General features: G+C 31.3%; 1 protein-coding gene across 1 annotated transcript; it reads left to right on the top strand.

Annotated features, from left to right (window-relative positions):
* The first annotated feature begins 7,729 nt into the window (after nt 1-7,729).
* LOC130949956 (protein SIEVE ELEMENT OCCLUSION B-like) lies at nt 7,730-12,137 on the top strand. Its single transcript, XM_057878543.1, has 7 exons — nt 7,730-7,951; nt 8,266-8,331; nt 8,879-9,297; nt 9,401-9,489; nt 9,936-10,078; nt 10,327-10,833; nt 11,455-12,137. The coding sequence occupies exons 1-7, from the start codon at nt 7,784-7,786 to the stop codon at nt 12,055-12,057; spliced, it is 1,995 nt and encodes a 664-aa protein (XP_057734526.1). The 5' UTR covers nt 7,730-7,783; the 3' UTR covers nt 12,058-12,137.
* Nucleotides 12,138-17,078: the final 4,941 nt, after the last annotated feature.

The following is a 17,078-nucleotide window of genomic DNA, read 5'->3' as shown; positions in this document are numbered from 1 at the left end:
AAGTGGATCAGGAGATTTAATTTAATCTATATGTGGAGTTACGGACAAGCACAATCTTAAACTAATTTGACAACTCAATAGGTCCAAAGGCAGATGCCATATTCTAAATCCAAAGAACACATTTAGTCATTTATATGAAAATAATTTTCAAGGTGCCAATTCACTACATAAATTACATTATATATATCTACAAATATCATATCTACTGGAACAATATATTGACAGGGAAAAGACCAGAAGACTAAAACAAATACAGATCCTCTATATTTCTATGAAAATGGCTATTTCCTACTATTGTATTTTCTATCAAATCTTCCTATTGAAAGATGAAAAATTGGAGGAAAAGTAAAAGATATTGTTTCTTAGGCCATATTTAGAAAAGCAAACCAACCCCTTGATATAAGTAATAACATCTATTTTAGTATTTATATTGTAAAAAAGAAAGATAAGACCTATGATAGGCAATAGTGTTAGTGGAGATCTGATGAGCTAAAGAAGTAGTGAATGAACGATATCTAAAAAAAGGTATATAATTATAAATAATTAAATATAACCCACAGGCCACAGATATAAATGGTGCTCATTTTCCCTTAACTTGAAGCAGCACACAGTCACAGCCTCAAAATCAAAAGCCACTTTGTTTTTATCAGTTTTTATGTTAAAAAGCTATTTTCACATGGAAACATATGACAATCATAAGGCACATGCATAAAAATCAGTTACTGAAAATAATTTAGTTGAGACTGAGAAGAGTAGGGACAAAACCGGGTTAAGCCTCTAGTTTAACCACTTTTCTGTGTTCCAGCAAACTAAAGGTGTGACCCAACACACTAAAGTCTAAACCTGCTAAAGCAATTAAATAAATCAATGCAGAGCAATTAAATAAATCAATGCAGATCAATTAAATAAGTGCCGTATCTGAAATAATGAACAAGCCATAAACTAAAGGTACAGTTATGATCAAGCCCAAAAAAATATAAGTTAATAACAAGAAATTAGCCTTATTAACCAAAGCTGGAAGTTCAGAAGAAACAGAATAAAAGTCTGCATATATATCAGCAGGTAGGAATATTCACAAAGATCACAATAAAAGTCTGCATATATATCAAAGCTGCAACTGAACTGAGAGATACCACTTCAAAGTGATTTCAAATTCAGAAGCAATAATATTCACAAAAGAGAAAAGTACACTCATGCCACTCAAAACAAATTGCTGTCAATCAGAAATTCAATATTCTTCCTTTAATCTTCTTTTGAATGATTTTCAATGGTTATAGCCTCCTCAACAAAAAGGATAAAAAAGATCTCTCTTCTCCACAAGTTCAGATCAAATGCAGATTGACTAAATTGTATTCAGAATAATTCTTCCATCAGACAAAGTACCTTGAAGGATGATTTTGTATTGATGAGACAGCAGAAGGGAAGTTACCAACAACTTTTACTCGATCACCTGCAAATTATTTAAGCCTCATGTTAACCTTTAGGTGCTATGCAATATGTACAATAGGAAGTAAATTTGGAGATAGTTGCTCAATTTTTAACAACAAAACAGCACACCTGTTTTAATAGTAGTGCCTTTTGATGAAGCAGTAGAAACCTCCTGCTTCAGCATAGCCTGAGAACTTATTGTGGATCCACCCACAATTTCAGTATCAACACTAGAAGCTGGTTTACTATGTTTTAAAGAAGCAGCATGTGTACTTCTCTTGGCCAACACAGATGGTCGTTCAGGCTTTGAACTTTCTTTAGCAGAATCAACTTCCTTTGATGGAGTTCCCTGAAATATCAATCACATAACAAAAACTATTATTATTCTGTTTATAATAACAGCGATTTAGGAAGAAATCATCTCAACAATACAAACAGATAATAAGAAGTAGCAAAAGAATATCTGAGAAAATGTACACCAGGTAGTGAAAGGACATCCACAATTAGTAGCCTTGCACCAAAATGCTTTGCAAGTGCCTTGGCAAGAGTCTCTTGATATATATCCGAACCTACACAGGAATCGCTTAATGAGAGCACTTCTTGATTGCAGAAAGGGGAAAACAAAGCATTAACAAGAATGAAGGAACTACCTGCAACTAAATAGAATAAGGCTAATAAGGCTAATTTCTTGTTTGGTTACTTACTTCAACTGAGATAAAATCTGAATCTGAATTATATATCAGCAGAAAAACCACAAGAGAAGGACAGGTCAGAAAAGTCTATACTTGTTAACAATAATTTAGAAACAAGTTAATCAGATTTATATTTTGTAACTCATTAACATAGATATATCTAACTGATTTGGATATCTATGTGCACAAAATTTGCCAAGAAGAATTGAGAATGATAGAACTACTGGCATCCATATTTGGAACGGATGTACAGCTAAAGAAGTGCACAAATAATATTCTAAATACACTTAACTCAGTTTCTTATATGACATATTTAATTACTAGTTATAAAACAGAAGAGAATTAAGTACATTTGTATGCCAAACTATTAAAAAAGCATACACTTATTACTTTTTATTACTTTTTAGTTTAATTTTTTTATGTATTACTATTAAAAGGCAAGAAAATATATGTATAGATATAAGACCATTGAATAATTGAAACTATTAAAACATACGTCCTCATATCACTCACTCTCTAGCAAGCTCTACATAAGACCATGCACCATCCTTTAGCTTCTCATCCAATCATAATCCAAAACAAATTAAATTAATTTACACACAAATCAAATCAAAACACATGGAATTAGTTAACAGATAGAGTGAAGAGGAAGTACCTATCATAGATTTGAACCTGTTACATCATGGACGCCATTCTTTGCTGATCAGCTTCTGGAAGTGATTCCAAACCAGTTAACATGCTCTTATCCATGATTCAATTCAATTCAACTCAACCTAGTGTTCTTCATTCACATTAATCAAATATATCACACACCTCAAGCAATTATAGTACATCAACTTCAATCTCGTTAATTAAAATAAAATAGTAATAAAATGACCTGTGGAGACGGAATCTCTGGACCAAGACAGGGGGAGCAAAGGCAACCAGAGAGTTTGGAGAAGAAACTCAAACCCCAGGAACAAAATTAAAACCAGTTAACTAACAATAATATAGGATGAAATAATCACAAACAGCACAATATAATCACAATTAAGTCACAAAAGCACAAAGAACAGCAGCACAGCAGCATATTTACAATTAATAATCACAAACAGCAGTAAGAGCTAATCAACAATCAATTAATCAATGAATGAAAAATTGAAAACATAAATCATTCAAGAATAATTCAAAGATCAATAACCCTTAGGAACAGAGCAAAAAACCGAACAATGTCATTACACTATTACAGTGAGCCACGAACAGAGCATGGACCTTCGAAGACGGCGAGCTGGCGACAAACACGACGAAGGACGACGACGAAGAACTTGCGAAACAGGACTGGAAAGCAAACATTGGCGAACGAGGGATCGAGGGACCTCGAGAACGACGAACCTAGTGGCGATCTTGAGCGCGACGAGTGGCGACGGTGAGATTGATGGCGGTGCGGTGGGGGCTAGGGTTTTCACAACCTTACAAGGAAGAGCTGCGAGATGGATGAACGGCCGCAGAGCACGACTAAGAACGATGAGCAGACGAGTGAGACGGTGACAGTGGCGCACGATGAAGGAGGGCACAATGACGGGGAGATTGAAGAAGCGGCTAGGGTTTTGTTATTTGGTGCTCTGGTAGGAAAGAAGGAATGACGAAGATAGGGTGCAGGGCTTCGATGATGAGAAGAAATAAAAAGAAACAAAAAAATTCACTAAGTGTCCTATACATGTGTATTTGGCATTTTTACATTAGGCAGCGTTTTTAAAGCCTACCTAAAACTTAACAAATATGCTACTCTTTAAAAGCGTTTCCTTTGGTATGAAAATTGTATTTATAGATATCAACATAAGGCTACGCTTTATAAGTGATTTCTATAATACCTAAGGCTACGCTTTTTAAATGATGCCGCATTTATGTATCCTTTTCTCTTATAAAAAGGCAACACGGAGAAAAGCGTAGCCTATTCTATGAATAGGCTACGCTTTTCAAATGTAGCTTAAAAAAAGTGTGGCTGAATGGGTATTTTTCTTGTAGTGTTATAATGATATGTTGATAAAATTCAAAGCAACAACAATCATGAACAAAAATAAAGCTTTTCGTATCAACATTAATATTATATCCATTCAATTCTCATAATATTGATACTATTGCAAGATATTACAGTGAGTTGCAAGTAATTGGGGAATAAATCACATGGATAAAAAGAGATAAAACATGTATATGTAATATTATAAATCATAGATATGAATGTTTTCTTAAGATACAACCCATATAAATTAGAATAGAACAAAATCTATGCAAAATAGTATACCTTCAACCTTACTATGAATGAATTGGCATAATAACAACAACAACATTATACTATTCAATTTCAGTCCATTTCTTTACCTAAATCTAATTTTAGATTAAATTCAAGAAGTAATATATCAAATCGAAACTACAATGTATTAGAGACAATGACACAATAACTGAATATACTAACTACCAAAACATAAAAGCATGTGTGGTAATGGATCATGAATGGAACATGATAATTGAATTGATAGTGAAAACTATAGATCCACGCTGAATTCAACAAGAGTTGATGAAAAAACAATACAAAAACTTGAAAGTAAACAAAGAAAGCGAATGTCAGAGAGGAAGAAAACAAAGATTGTGACCAACGTCGTCGAAAAGCGCAGCGCCGTAGAGAAGCATAATCGTCGAGAAGTGCAACACCGTGAAGGACCAGATTCTTCGAAAAGCGCAGCGCCGTAGAGGACCAGAATCGTTGAGAAGCTCAGCACTGTAGAGGACCAGTGTCGTCGAGAAGTGCAGTGCCGTGGAGGACCAGCGTCGTCGAGAAACACAGTGCCATAGAGGACCACTGTTGTTGAGCTGCTCGCCGTTACTGGACAAAGGGGTTGGAGTTTTGGAATTTCAGAATTTGAATAGAACTAGGAATTTCAATGGCTTTTAGTTCTAAAAATCTATTTCAAATCCTTTTTTATTTTCCTGAAATTATTTGGAGGTAAAGAAATAAAATTGGGGGAATATGATCAAATTTTTTTTATTTTTAGGTAAGAATAATTTTAGGTAATTTTTTATAAGTGTTATTTCTTAAAATTTTTTGGCAACTCTTGTATTTTTTATTTAAATAAATTGTCTTAAATTTTTTATATTGGAACGTTTTGTAAAATGTATCTTTAGATATTAAAGACAACTATTTTTATGAGTTGGAAAAGATTAAGTTATCTTTGTCCTTTGTCCTGTTTAAAGGTAATCGGCCAAAAATATTATCTTTATCTATCTAAGATAACTTTTGTTAAAAGTTGCTTCGAGTAAGAATTATTTTAGAACAAAAATATTATAGTATTAGATTTTTTAAAATAATTTTAGATATTTATTTTTTACTAGGTTTTAGATGTTATTAAAAATATATTTCAAATGTTTTTTTATTAAGTTTTAGATATTTTTTATAATAATTTTAAATGTTTTTATAATAATTTAAAGTTATGTTTTTTCAAAAAAAAAATATTGTGGATCCTTGTTACCTAACAAAGTTGATAGTAACCGTAATCTTGCTCTAGCTCTTTTTTCGCAATAATTTTAGTAGGTAAGACTCATCGGCGTCTTGACTTTTGGTTCTCATCACCAACAAAGAGTAACGGTTACGTACACATTAGCAAGCGACGCTGAGTACAACCACCATATAGAAACTGTTCTTTTTCATGGCAAAAGGGTTTCCAGCAAAACTTTTGTGAAGAATTGTAATGTAACTCTTGTGGATCACTTTTGAGATCATAAACATAAATAAATAAACAAATAAAATTGAAGATAACTTTCTTTTTTGGGTAAAACACTTGAAGAACACTGAATTTGATAAAGAAAAAGAAAATAATAGCTTGTTATTGACGTTTCCAAGCATGATTATATTCACAGATAAAATGTACTTTGATAAAAGATGAAAACAGTAGATAGAAGCTTCGAACGTATACTTCCAAATTTTTAACGGGCATGTCTTTTATCTGTCTGTGAAACAACTGTATCTGATCTCTTACATTTTATCTATTACGACGACTTTTATTTGTTTCGTTTTATTTAAGTGGTCGGTTGATTCTACTATACGTATTTTTAAATATCTAAAATAAATTATGAAAAATATTTAAAAGTTATCTAAATTTATTATTTTTTATTATTACTTTTAATTATTAACCTAATTTTTTTAATCTAATAATTCAAGGACGTATTTTTAATTCACATTTTTAGATATTAGTAACTAACAATTCACAAAAAAAATAAATTTTACTAATTCTCTAATTTTTATAGACTCTAGTTATTCGATAAATTAAAAGATATCTATAATAACCAATAAGAAGAATTTTACATGGTCGTAAAAACATAACTCAAACTTAGAAACACCTTTGTACTTAATTATATATATAGAAGTATTGATAATATTTTTGATACAAACTTAAATTATATTACATTCAGAAAGGTATTCTATATCCTAGAATACTTATACCGCTAATATTTTAACATTATAAAACGCTTATACTAGCTATAATATGCATATAAATACATGTCATAGCTCCTAGTTATTAAAATAATTAATAATATTTTTCAAAAAAGTATCCGAATCAAAACTGAAGCATAATTTCATGAATTATTCAATATATAAATCATGTTTAAATAATAATTGGCATATATTAAATTTCATCTTTTAACTAAATATTTAAAGTAAAAAATATAAGATATTTCAATGATTTACTTTAGATTTTAAATATTATTATTATGTATTATTAAAGTTTAGACCTAATGATTAGTGTATATTATAAGATAAGATAATAATATAAGACTCTTATAATTTAAATTTTTTATAGTTAAAACTTGATGAATATATATAAAAGAGAAAAATCTATTCTTTTATCTAATTTTTTTGACAATTAACAGATTCATTACATGTTCTCTCTCTAATTTTGAGGAAATTAGACAAAATGTGTATTATTGAGTACTAAATTCTCACTTAAATATTATTCTCCCAATTACTTTACTCATGCAGTAATAATGAACTCTAGAAACATTATGTATATAATTATGTACTATTTAGCATTCTAACTCTTGGTATAGATCCAACAAAATATAAGATATATGTCTTGCATTGCGCAACGTTCCATAGTAGTTAAAAAGGTACATTACATATATAAGTATACGCAAACAAAAAGAAGGAAAAGATCAGACATATCTTATTTACTTCCTTAGCTTTCTGAAAAGCAAAAGTTTGGCGACATTCCGGTCCCGTGGCATGGGAAAGAAAAAAGGAATGGGATCAATGGAAGTAGTTAAAATAAAATACCAATTATATCTTTAGTCTTGTACACTGATCAGTTAGGAACTCATAATAAGGGTATATGCTGGGCAGCATGTGTTTCACACCACACCATGAAATGGACCACCAGCTAGCTATGCCGTAGCTAGTTAGCTTTATGTATTATTCTCTTCTAAATAATAATGATGTGTGTTAGTCTCTTCTTTTCCTCTTTATCTTTTATTTCTACAGATTACTTCTATATGCAAGTTTTATAGTCTGATTTCTGAGGGAGTGAAAGCCTATAAATAGCTTGAATAGCAATAAGGCACAATATAATAATCATTTCCTAATTAACTTCACACATACAAAAGAAAAGAAAGGAGAGTGAATATCAATCGTGACAATGGCAAGCACCATTGCTACCACGAAGAAAACGGACGACGGTTTTGAATTCAATGATGATAACATCCTTGACCAAGTTTACCTCACACATGTCATCAGTGATGTGGAATGCGATACCAAAATCCTCTATGAACTTGTCTCCAACATACTTCTACCTAATAGTAATCAGGTAATTAAATAATTTACACTATTCGTTCTAGCTAACTAATGTTACATAGGCTGCAGTGCGCAAATGACGGCATTAGAAATAACAAGAGCCTAATCAACAACAAGCTAACAAGTATTTTTAAATTGGTTACCTAACATAATCTTTATATTAATTAATTGTTATTAATTAATAATTATTTAAATTTTATTTTTTAAAAAATATAAAATTAATAATATTAATTATAGTTATTTAAAATTAACTAGTTAAGAATAATTTAATTCTAAATATGCCATGCCAAAAATTAATACTTGTTCTTTTAATTACTTGCCCTACAGAGTCATCCACTACCGCCACCTCTTTCAAAGCCTGAATTCCTCACACTGAAGCTGGTTTCTTGCCAGGTATTATATAGTTGCTCTCAATCTAACATATTTATTGTGTGGATAATTATTATTTGATTAGAGATATAACTATTTAGATATTTTTTATCAATTTAAATTTTTAAAATAAGTATTTTTATAATATAATATCAAAATTTTTATAATAAAAAAATTTATGTTCAATTATTGACTAATTGTTGACAAAATTCAGCACATAATGAATAACAAAAAAGGCTTATGCAAATTTTACAAGAATTAAGAATAAAAAAATTATAAAAAATATATTAAAAATATAATTATTTATATAGCTTTTTTACTTATTTAAATTTCTGAAATTTTTAAAAAAGAAAGTTTTGGAGTTAACATTGTTATTAAAATTTGGCTATCACTTAGTGGATAAAATAAAATGAGTAATCCTATATTATTAGATGCAATTAATCTTACACTATTAAAAACATTAATAATAACTAATTGATGACTATAAACCACAAAATTTGCTGGATTCACTGCTCCTTTTGAAATAAGTTTTTGTGATAGTTATTATTGTTTTCATGATCCATGAATATAGATGATAGCGACACGGAGTTCAAAGCGATGCGCGCACCAAACAACAATGTGGATTCTGCAGCAGTTGAGGCGCTATTCCTGGGACGCAAAGGTGATGATAACCCTAGCGGCATTCTGTTTGGAATACGGCAACTTTGTGTACCTGGACAGGGCATCATCGGACGTTGCGGGAACCTCACTGAGACAGCTGAACCAAATCCAAATCCGGAAGGAGTCTGCGAAGCAGGTGACGGAGTTGGTGAGACACATAGGCCAAGCAGTGCTCTTTCACATCAACCAGTGGGCTGACTTGTCCGCCCAAGACTTAGAAGAAGAAGATGTTCCTGCCCTCAATGACGCCTTCAAATCCATCCCTCTCCTTGTCTATTGGACCATTGCTTCCATTGTTGCTTCCACGGCAAACCTCCTCTCACCATCACCGTAAGTTAACACATTCATCTGCATCCATATAGATTGAATATACTTTCATTGGAATTATTCTATGGTGTAATACTTTTAAATTATTTTTTTTTCTATTTTTTAGGAGCTATTCTTTGTCAGAGTTTAAGGAGAAGCTTACTATGGCTGATGACAGTTTGGCAGGGTATCTGGAAACATGCATGAAGCAGAAAGGTAAATATATATGCGTCAGTTTAGTATGATTATGTATGTTTCGGTAGGTAGCGTATGAGAGCCATGATATTTTAAAAAATAAATATTATTTAATAATAAAAAAGTATTACTTTAATTTTAACAATACTTGTTTAGTTATAGTAATTAAAATAATTTAACCATACTAGAATCTACCGATATATAATTACTAACAGTAACAATTTTTATATATTTTTTTTGTCAAAGTATAATTCTTTTGCTAATTTATTAATTAAATAACAAGTCACTGTCAGATATTTTAATAAAGTCATTTCATAAATTTATTGGAGAGAGTAAATTATTTTGTTTATTAGGAAAACAACTAAGAATTTTTTATATAATACAATTGAATTGGTTAATTAATTTTTCCTACTCTAGGTAGCTCCTTCCTTCAACTAATAGAAATGCGTTTCTTTGATTTGTTATAGAGCACCTAGGTGATTCCCAGGTTCGTAGAAAAAAAGTAATTGAAAATCCTAAAGATATTATAGAAGTTTTGAGGGCTTTGATCATGGACCCTAAGACTGGTCCGCAACCCCAAATTCATGAAGGCCTCGATCAAGTTAAAAAGGTCACTTTACTTTGACTTTCTCTCTTTGATTTGCATTCTTATTGGAGAGTTAATCGAATGATATTAATTATTGAAACAATAGTACTACATATAACTAGCAGATTTTATCAGTTTAGGCTGTTAATTAGTCAGCACTAATTGTTTTGTACATAAGTTCAAACAAAATCTAAATATAACACGTTTTAAAAACTAAATATCTGCTAGCTCTTAACTTTCTCTTATTGAAAATCCATGAAATATCATAACAGGGTGTGGAGATCTTCAAGGGGAAATACGTGTTACTCTTCATTTCGACCTTGGACAGAATTGAGGATGAGATTCGGCTCGTAAATTCTATCTACGATGGGTTGCTGGCAAACAACGACAAGAAAGAGAAGGGGGGTTACCATAGAGATGAGTTTAAGATTGTGTGGATCCCAATAGTGCATAAGTGGGAAGAAGGGAGTAAGGAACGGTTCAAGAATCTGAAGAGGAATTATAACATCAAATGGTATTCAGTGGAGTACTTGGGTGAGTTGCCAGGCAGAAGGATAATAGAAGATGATTTTGTTCGTCCTTACGGATTTGATATCCATGACAGACCTATTATTCCAGTTTTGGGTCCTCATGGGAGGAGGATAAATGAAAACGCATTGGACTTGATCTTTCAATGGGGGATCGATGCTTTTCCTTTCAGGAAAGAAGATGGAACTGCTCTTGATAAAAAATGGACTTGGCTTTGGGATGCCATTAAGAAAGTCAATCCTACAATAGAGGTAATTAATTATAAAAGTTCATTTTGGTACTAATTTTGCGTTTACAATTATTTTACCTTCATCATGGCATGTCATACTAGTAATAATAATTATTTTTTATATTATTTGTAAAAAAAATCCCTTAAAAAGTCAGAATAATTTATTAATTATATAAATTATTTTATATAGTACATTAAAATTAAACTTTTATTTTTCTGATATTCACTCCATTCACACTTATTAATTAAGGCATAGGATAAATATACCAAACAATAATAAAAATTTATTTTTAATTTAAGAAAATTAAGTAACTAATATTATTCTAATAATTTTTTAATAAATAATTTTATTTTCCTCTTCATCCTTTGTATAAAAAATGAGAATATAACTTATTAGTTGGTTTCTTTGTTTTTTTTTTTTTTTAATATTAACATGTTAAATACAAAATTATATCAAATTTTAGAAGTATAATCTTTTAGAGAAACACATGTATGTCACTTTTTTATTTTCCTTTCACTAAGAATGTTAACTCTCCAATCTTCATATTTTGAAGGTGCAAATTTTTGTCGGTTGATTAATTGCTTATTTTGGTTGTTTCTCAACATGCATATATAATATATTTAATTTTATCGTGTGATTCAGCCGAAACGGGAAAAATACATGTTCATATATGGAGGCAGCGACAACTGGGTCCAAAAGTTCACAAGTGGAGTGAATAAACTGAAGAAGAATAAGGACATAGAAGCAGCAGATGTGGAAATAGATTACCATAATCTAGGAAAAAGAAGTAGCAGCAACGATGTTTACAGCTTCTGGGTGAGCGTAGAAAGGAAGAGCCAGAAAAACAAGCAGCACAAGGATCCCCTCAACTGCGAAATCCAAGAGATTGCAAGAAACTTGCTGTGCCTCAAGAGAGATCCACAGGGATGGGTCATTCTCACCAAAGGCAGAAACATCAAGCTCTTTGCTCATGGCGACCCCATGTATCAAACCCTTTCTCAATTCCAGAATTGGAAGGACAAAGTTCACATAAAAGAGGGGTTTGACATTCCATTGACGGAATACTATCATAATAAGGAAAACGAGATATCTGAACGTCAACAACCTTGCTCCGTGATCAATAGCTCAAGTGTCATTGCAACAATTACCTGCCCAAATCCTACTTGCGGCCGTGTCATGGAGGTTACTTCCGTTAATTACAAGTGCTGCCACCGAGATGATGATCCCAACTACTGCGGTTACTGAATTTCAATTTGCTTTTCCAAGCTTGCTTTAATTAATGCTTTTTCCTAGTTAATTGTTACTATATAATTAAGAAATTAAAGTATGCGTGTTTATGTCAAATACCAGCAAATTTATCTTTGACAAATATTATGTTAAAAAATACTACCTATAGTTTAAAATTCAGCTTTTGTCAGTTTTTTAATTTAATAATATTATTTAATTATTTTATAATTAAATTATTTTCTTATTTTTTAGATAAATAGATTGTTAAATGAATTTAATTTACATTTATTAACTAAAATCTCTTTAACTTTTTCTTAAAAGATAAAGTAATTATTTTATTATTGGCAAATTATATGGTACAAACAGGGACGAAACTTTTTTTTTTTTTTGGTCAAGGGACGAAACTTCATATTATGGAGAGGAGGCAGTAGCCTCTCAAAAAAAATTCTTTATAAAAAAATAATAAAAGAGTAGCCCCTTTAAAAACGCATGGCCTCTCCCATGGCCCATGAGCTATATTACCATAAGTAAAAAAAGAAAGCTTAATCCATGACGATTAAAGATCACTTCTTGTAAACCAAAAAAAAAAAAGATCACTTCTTTAATATCCAAAAAAAAAAAACAAACGATCACTTCTTCAATACTAAAAAAAAAAATCACTTCTCTTTTTCCACTTTTTTTTATTTTATATGGAGAGGAGTTTGGTGTGATACCACATTATGAAAAACATGGGTGCTTTACCTGCATGTGGTGTTAGGGGCACTAAAATCGGACGGAAGGATTTGGTGGTAAAAATTCGGATGGTCCGATTTGTGCGGTCTCAGCCACGTGTCGCATGTTCATTGCCCTCCAGAGCGGTGCCCCCTTATACCAACATGCTTCCTGGAACCTCAACTCACTACTTCCGAGTTATTTTTATAGTGAACCCCACCAGCAATCCCTTTTCTCGCTTCTTCTTCTTCAGCATCCAGAACCCCTTGTTTTTCATGCAAATTTGAAGGAAAAATTCAAAATGCCAAAGAAACAAAAATATAAAAATGTTGATCGTCCTGAACTTTATATTATACATTATTTCAATCATTCTGATTATGTAAGTTTAGTTTTAAATTTTTTTTTATATTTCAAATTTATTATTGTTATTGTTAGAAATTTATTATAGAGTCCGCATAAAAGATGGAAACCAAACGGGTGTTGGCTTACAATCGCATTTGCTTCATTTTACACCGCCGGATTGCCTGTCAAGTCTCCGCTATCGTTTTCGTCATCGACTTCGTAGTTAGCTTCGAATTTCTCTTCGCTGTCATTATTATCTTCTTCCCAATCTATATTCCCGAGCTCATCAACATTGACCTCGTCGCTGACCGTACCATCCCCGACTGCTGTTCAAACTCAACGTACAACTCTATCATCGGCACGTGAGATCGGATTTGTTGATAAATATACAACATCTGTTGCATACTGGCATCGCCAGTGATGGATATTATTTAAAACTGTATTAGCTCACCAAATAGTTGCACAGGACTTCTGTATAAAGGATTGCTCACCCTTTTCAAAATGTGGCTTTGAATGTTATTACAAAGACCATTTTGCAACTCGACAAAACTCATGGTACATGGAATAGCAAATGACAACGGACATTCACAAACAAAAGTCACTCCTTCATGTGTGTTTGGTATAACCTCACCGTTATAATATACTCGCAAATTTGCAACACCTTCCATAACTTCAGCCTCAACTAACTCTATTTTTGACACAGTTATCTGCCAAAAAAGCACACCACTAAGGATTTTATGCAAGAAAGAGTAAGAGGAGAAGTGAAGATGAAGATGAATGAAACTAGACTTCGTATTTATAGGCAAACCTGTGGATTTAAATATTATTTTGTGTATAAAATGCAGGTACGCAACCTGCGTTTTGGGGCTTCTAAGAAAAAGTTTCTAACACTAACAAAACGCAACCTGCGTTTTGTGAGCTTCAAAAAAATTTTGAATTTTCTAGCTTAAAAAAATGCAACCAGCGTTTAGCCTAAAATGAAATAAAAAAAATAAAAATGCCAAAACGTAACCTACGTTTAAGGTATTTCAAAATTAAATAAAAATAAACAAGTACAAAACGCACCTTGCGTTTTATATCTGACCCATAACAGTATAATTTTTTTCTTCCCTCCATTTCATGGTATTACACGTTAATACTTTCTATAACGAAAAAAACAGCCCACAAACTCAGCTTGTGTTTGGACTAATAACAAAACAAAAAAAATGAAAAAGCCGACACTAAGTAAAACGCAGGCTACGTTTGATTATTTTCATACACAAAAAGAAATAAAAACAAAATAAAAAGATAAAACGTAGCTTGCGATTTGGCCTGATACTATAACAGTAAAAAATTTTAATGCACACTATTTCATTGTGTTACACCAAAAAAATCGAGTAAATCTCCATAGTGGTCCCCGAGATTGACACCATGCACTAAAATCGTCCCTGAGATTTCAATTGCACTAATTACGTCCCTGAGATTGGAAAAATTGTACCATACTAGTCCTGACCCGTTTTTCGTTGACAACGCGCTGACGTGACTTGATGACGTGGACCCTTGGTGACACATGTCACCTCATGGTTTGGCCACATATAACAGCATGACGACGTGTTGGCCAACAACACGTGGCATGCTGACGTGGATGGATATGTCACGTGTCACAATTCTATTTTGCCACGTGTTAGATTATGCCACGTGTCACAATGCTATTTGTCCACGTGTCATCCACTATGTCATCGTTACATGTGCACCAAATTGGTCCATTACTTTGCATCAAATGACTTATTTTAGTCCCTGAAATTGAATGTCATGCACCAAATTAGTCCCTTCATCAGTTTTTTCTCATTTTTTTATAAATTTAAAATTCTTATTATATATTCTTCGAATACACTAATTTTAATTTTATCTTTTCACAAGTTCTTTAATTACTAGTATTTTTATAAAATATTTTTAAAATATTAGTTTTAATTATACAATTTTTTCTATAATATTTTATTAAAAGAATTATGTGACATATTGATATTGATTTAATAAAGAGTGTAAGTTAAGAGTATAATAATATTCCTTAATACAATTTTTTTTAATATTTAACACTTTAATAAATATTTTAGAAATACTTGATAAGGCACTTATTAACTAATATAAATTCATTATTCCCATCCATTTTAAGAATGTCCGATTTCCCATATAATTAACTTCTTACTAATTTAATAAGATAGATTTATACTGTTGATTATAATAATTCATTTTATTTATAACTTAGTTAGGCGGCTTTTTCATATATTACACTATTAATCAATATAAATGCTTATTGTAACCATGACTTGAACGGTATTAAAACATATACAAATAAACACAAGAGGCAATAATAAAGTTTTGGTTTTAGTTAACATGTACTCTAATGATACAAGTTAACATTATTAATTAAAAAATTTATTATAAAATATGTATAATAAAAAATATAATAAAAATTAGTATGTAAAAAAAGATTGAAAATTTTAAATTTATAAAAAATGAGAAAAAAACTGATGAAGGGACTAATTTGGTGCACGACATTCAATTTCAGGGACTAAAATAAGTCATTTGATGTAAAGTAAGGGACCAATTTGGTGCACATGTAACGATGACATAGTGGATGACACGTGGACAAATAGCATTGCAACACGTGGCATAATCTGACACGTGGCAAAATAGCATTGTGACACGTGGCATATTCATCCACGTCAGCATGCCACGTGTCGTTGACCGACACGTCATCATACCGTTACACGTGACCAAACTATGAGGTAACACGTGTCACCAAAGGTCCACATCAGCACGTCGTTAATGGAAAACGGGTCAGGGATTACTATGGTGCAATTTTTCCAATCTAAAAAACGTAATTGGTGCAATTGAAATCTCAGGGACGATTTTAATGCACGGCGTCAATCTCGAGGACCACTACCGAGATTTACTCCAAAAAAATCAGCCCCACATCTTCACTATACCATTTTTTCACTCGTACCGATTTTGTAATCGAGAATAGTTACCCATGTAAAAATCATATAAAAATAGGGAATAAAATACCTTGGGATGTTACTTTTTTTTTTCTTTTTAATAATATCCTGTGTGTGACATCATTGCCTTGAACATTTGATAGTAGATATACCATAGACCAAAATAAAGGGAAAGTAGTCTATTTTCCTCTTTTTGCCCGTGACATATCTTCTAAAAAGCAAAAGCTCGGCCATGGCAATATTATTCGTGGGACATACACAGTAAAAGTCTAAGAAAATAAGGATCAATATTAGCTAGTGTAAAATGTAAAATTCCGCTAAAATGGCAACTATGCCCTTATTTTTCTGCGCTGAGTAGTTATGAACTTCTAGGGTTATATGGTGAACAAAATTTCGGAGCAGCATGTTTCACACCATGCAAGGGATCACTAGCTATCACATTTGAAGCTTCTTTCTATTTGTTTATATTTTGATGATACATTGGAAGCTACTTTAATTATGTCTCACCCTCTTTTATTTAAACGGTTATATTATTCTATATATTCTTTATGTCTCTTATAATCTTTCTTCCCATCTTTTTTTTTTGTTTTTTTTTTTGTTTTTGCCCCCCTCCACTATTGATAAGTTAGAGAACGTCTTATATAAGATTGAAGGATATTTTACTATTTTTTAGTTTGTTATGTTTATAAAAGATTAATATGGTATTTCATTAAAGTATCATATAATTTAAATTTCATATATAATTGTTGTACTTTTCACAAATTATAACATATATCATTTGCAATATTGTCAAACTAGATAGAAAATAAATAAGTAGTATAGTATCAGATTAGCATTTCTAACTGTGAAAAATTGTTGTTAATTCTAACTATGAAATATATTATAGACTAATTTAATATTTATTAAAGATTCAGTTAGTTTGACAAATTTATTTAAAATAAATAATTGGTTAAATAATATTATTCAATTATGTGTAAACCAAAATCAATCACTAAAATTAATAATTAA

This window comes from Arachis stenosperma, chromosome 9 (genome assembly GCF_014773155.1).
Source record: "Arachis stenosperma cultivar V10309 chromosome 9, arast.V10309.gnm1.PFL2, whole genome shotgun sequence".
NCBI classification, from domain to species: Eukaryota; Viridiplantae; Streptophyta; class Magnoliopsida; order Fabales; family Fabaceae; genus Arachis; species Arachis stenosperma.
This window is presented reverse-complemented; position numbering and strand designations above follow the sequence as displayed.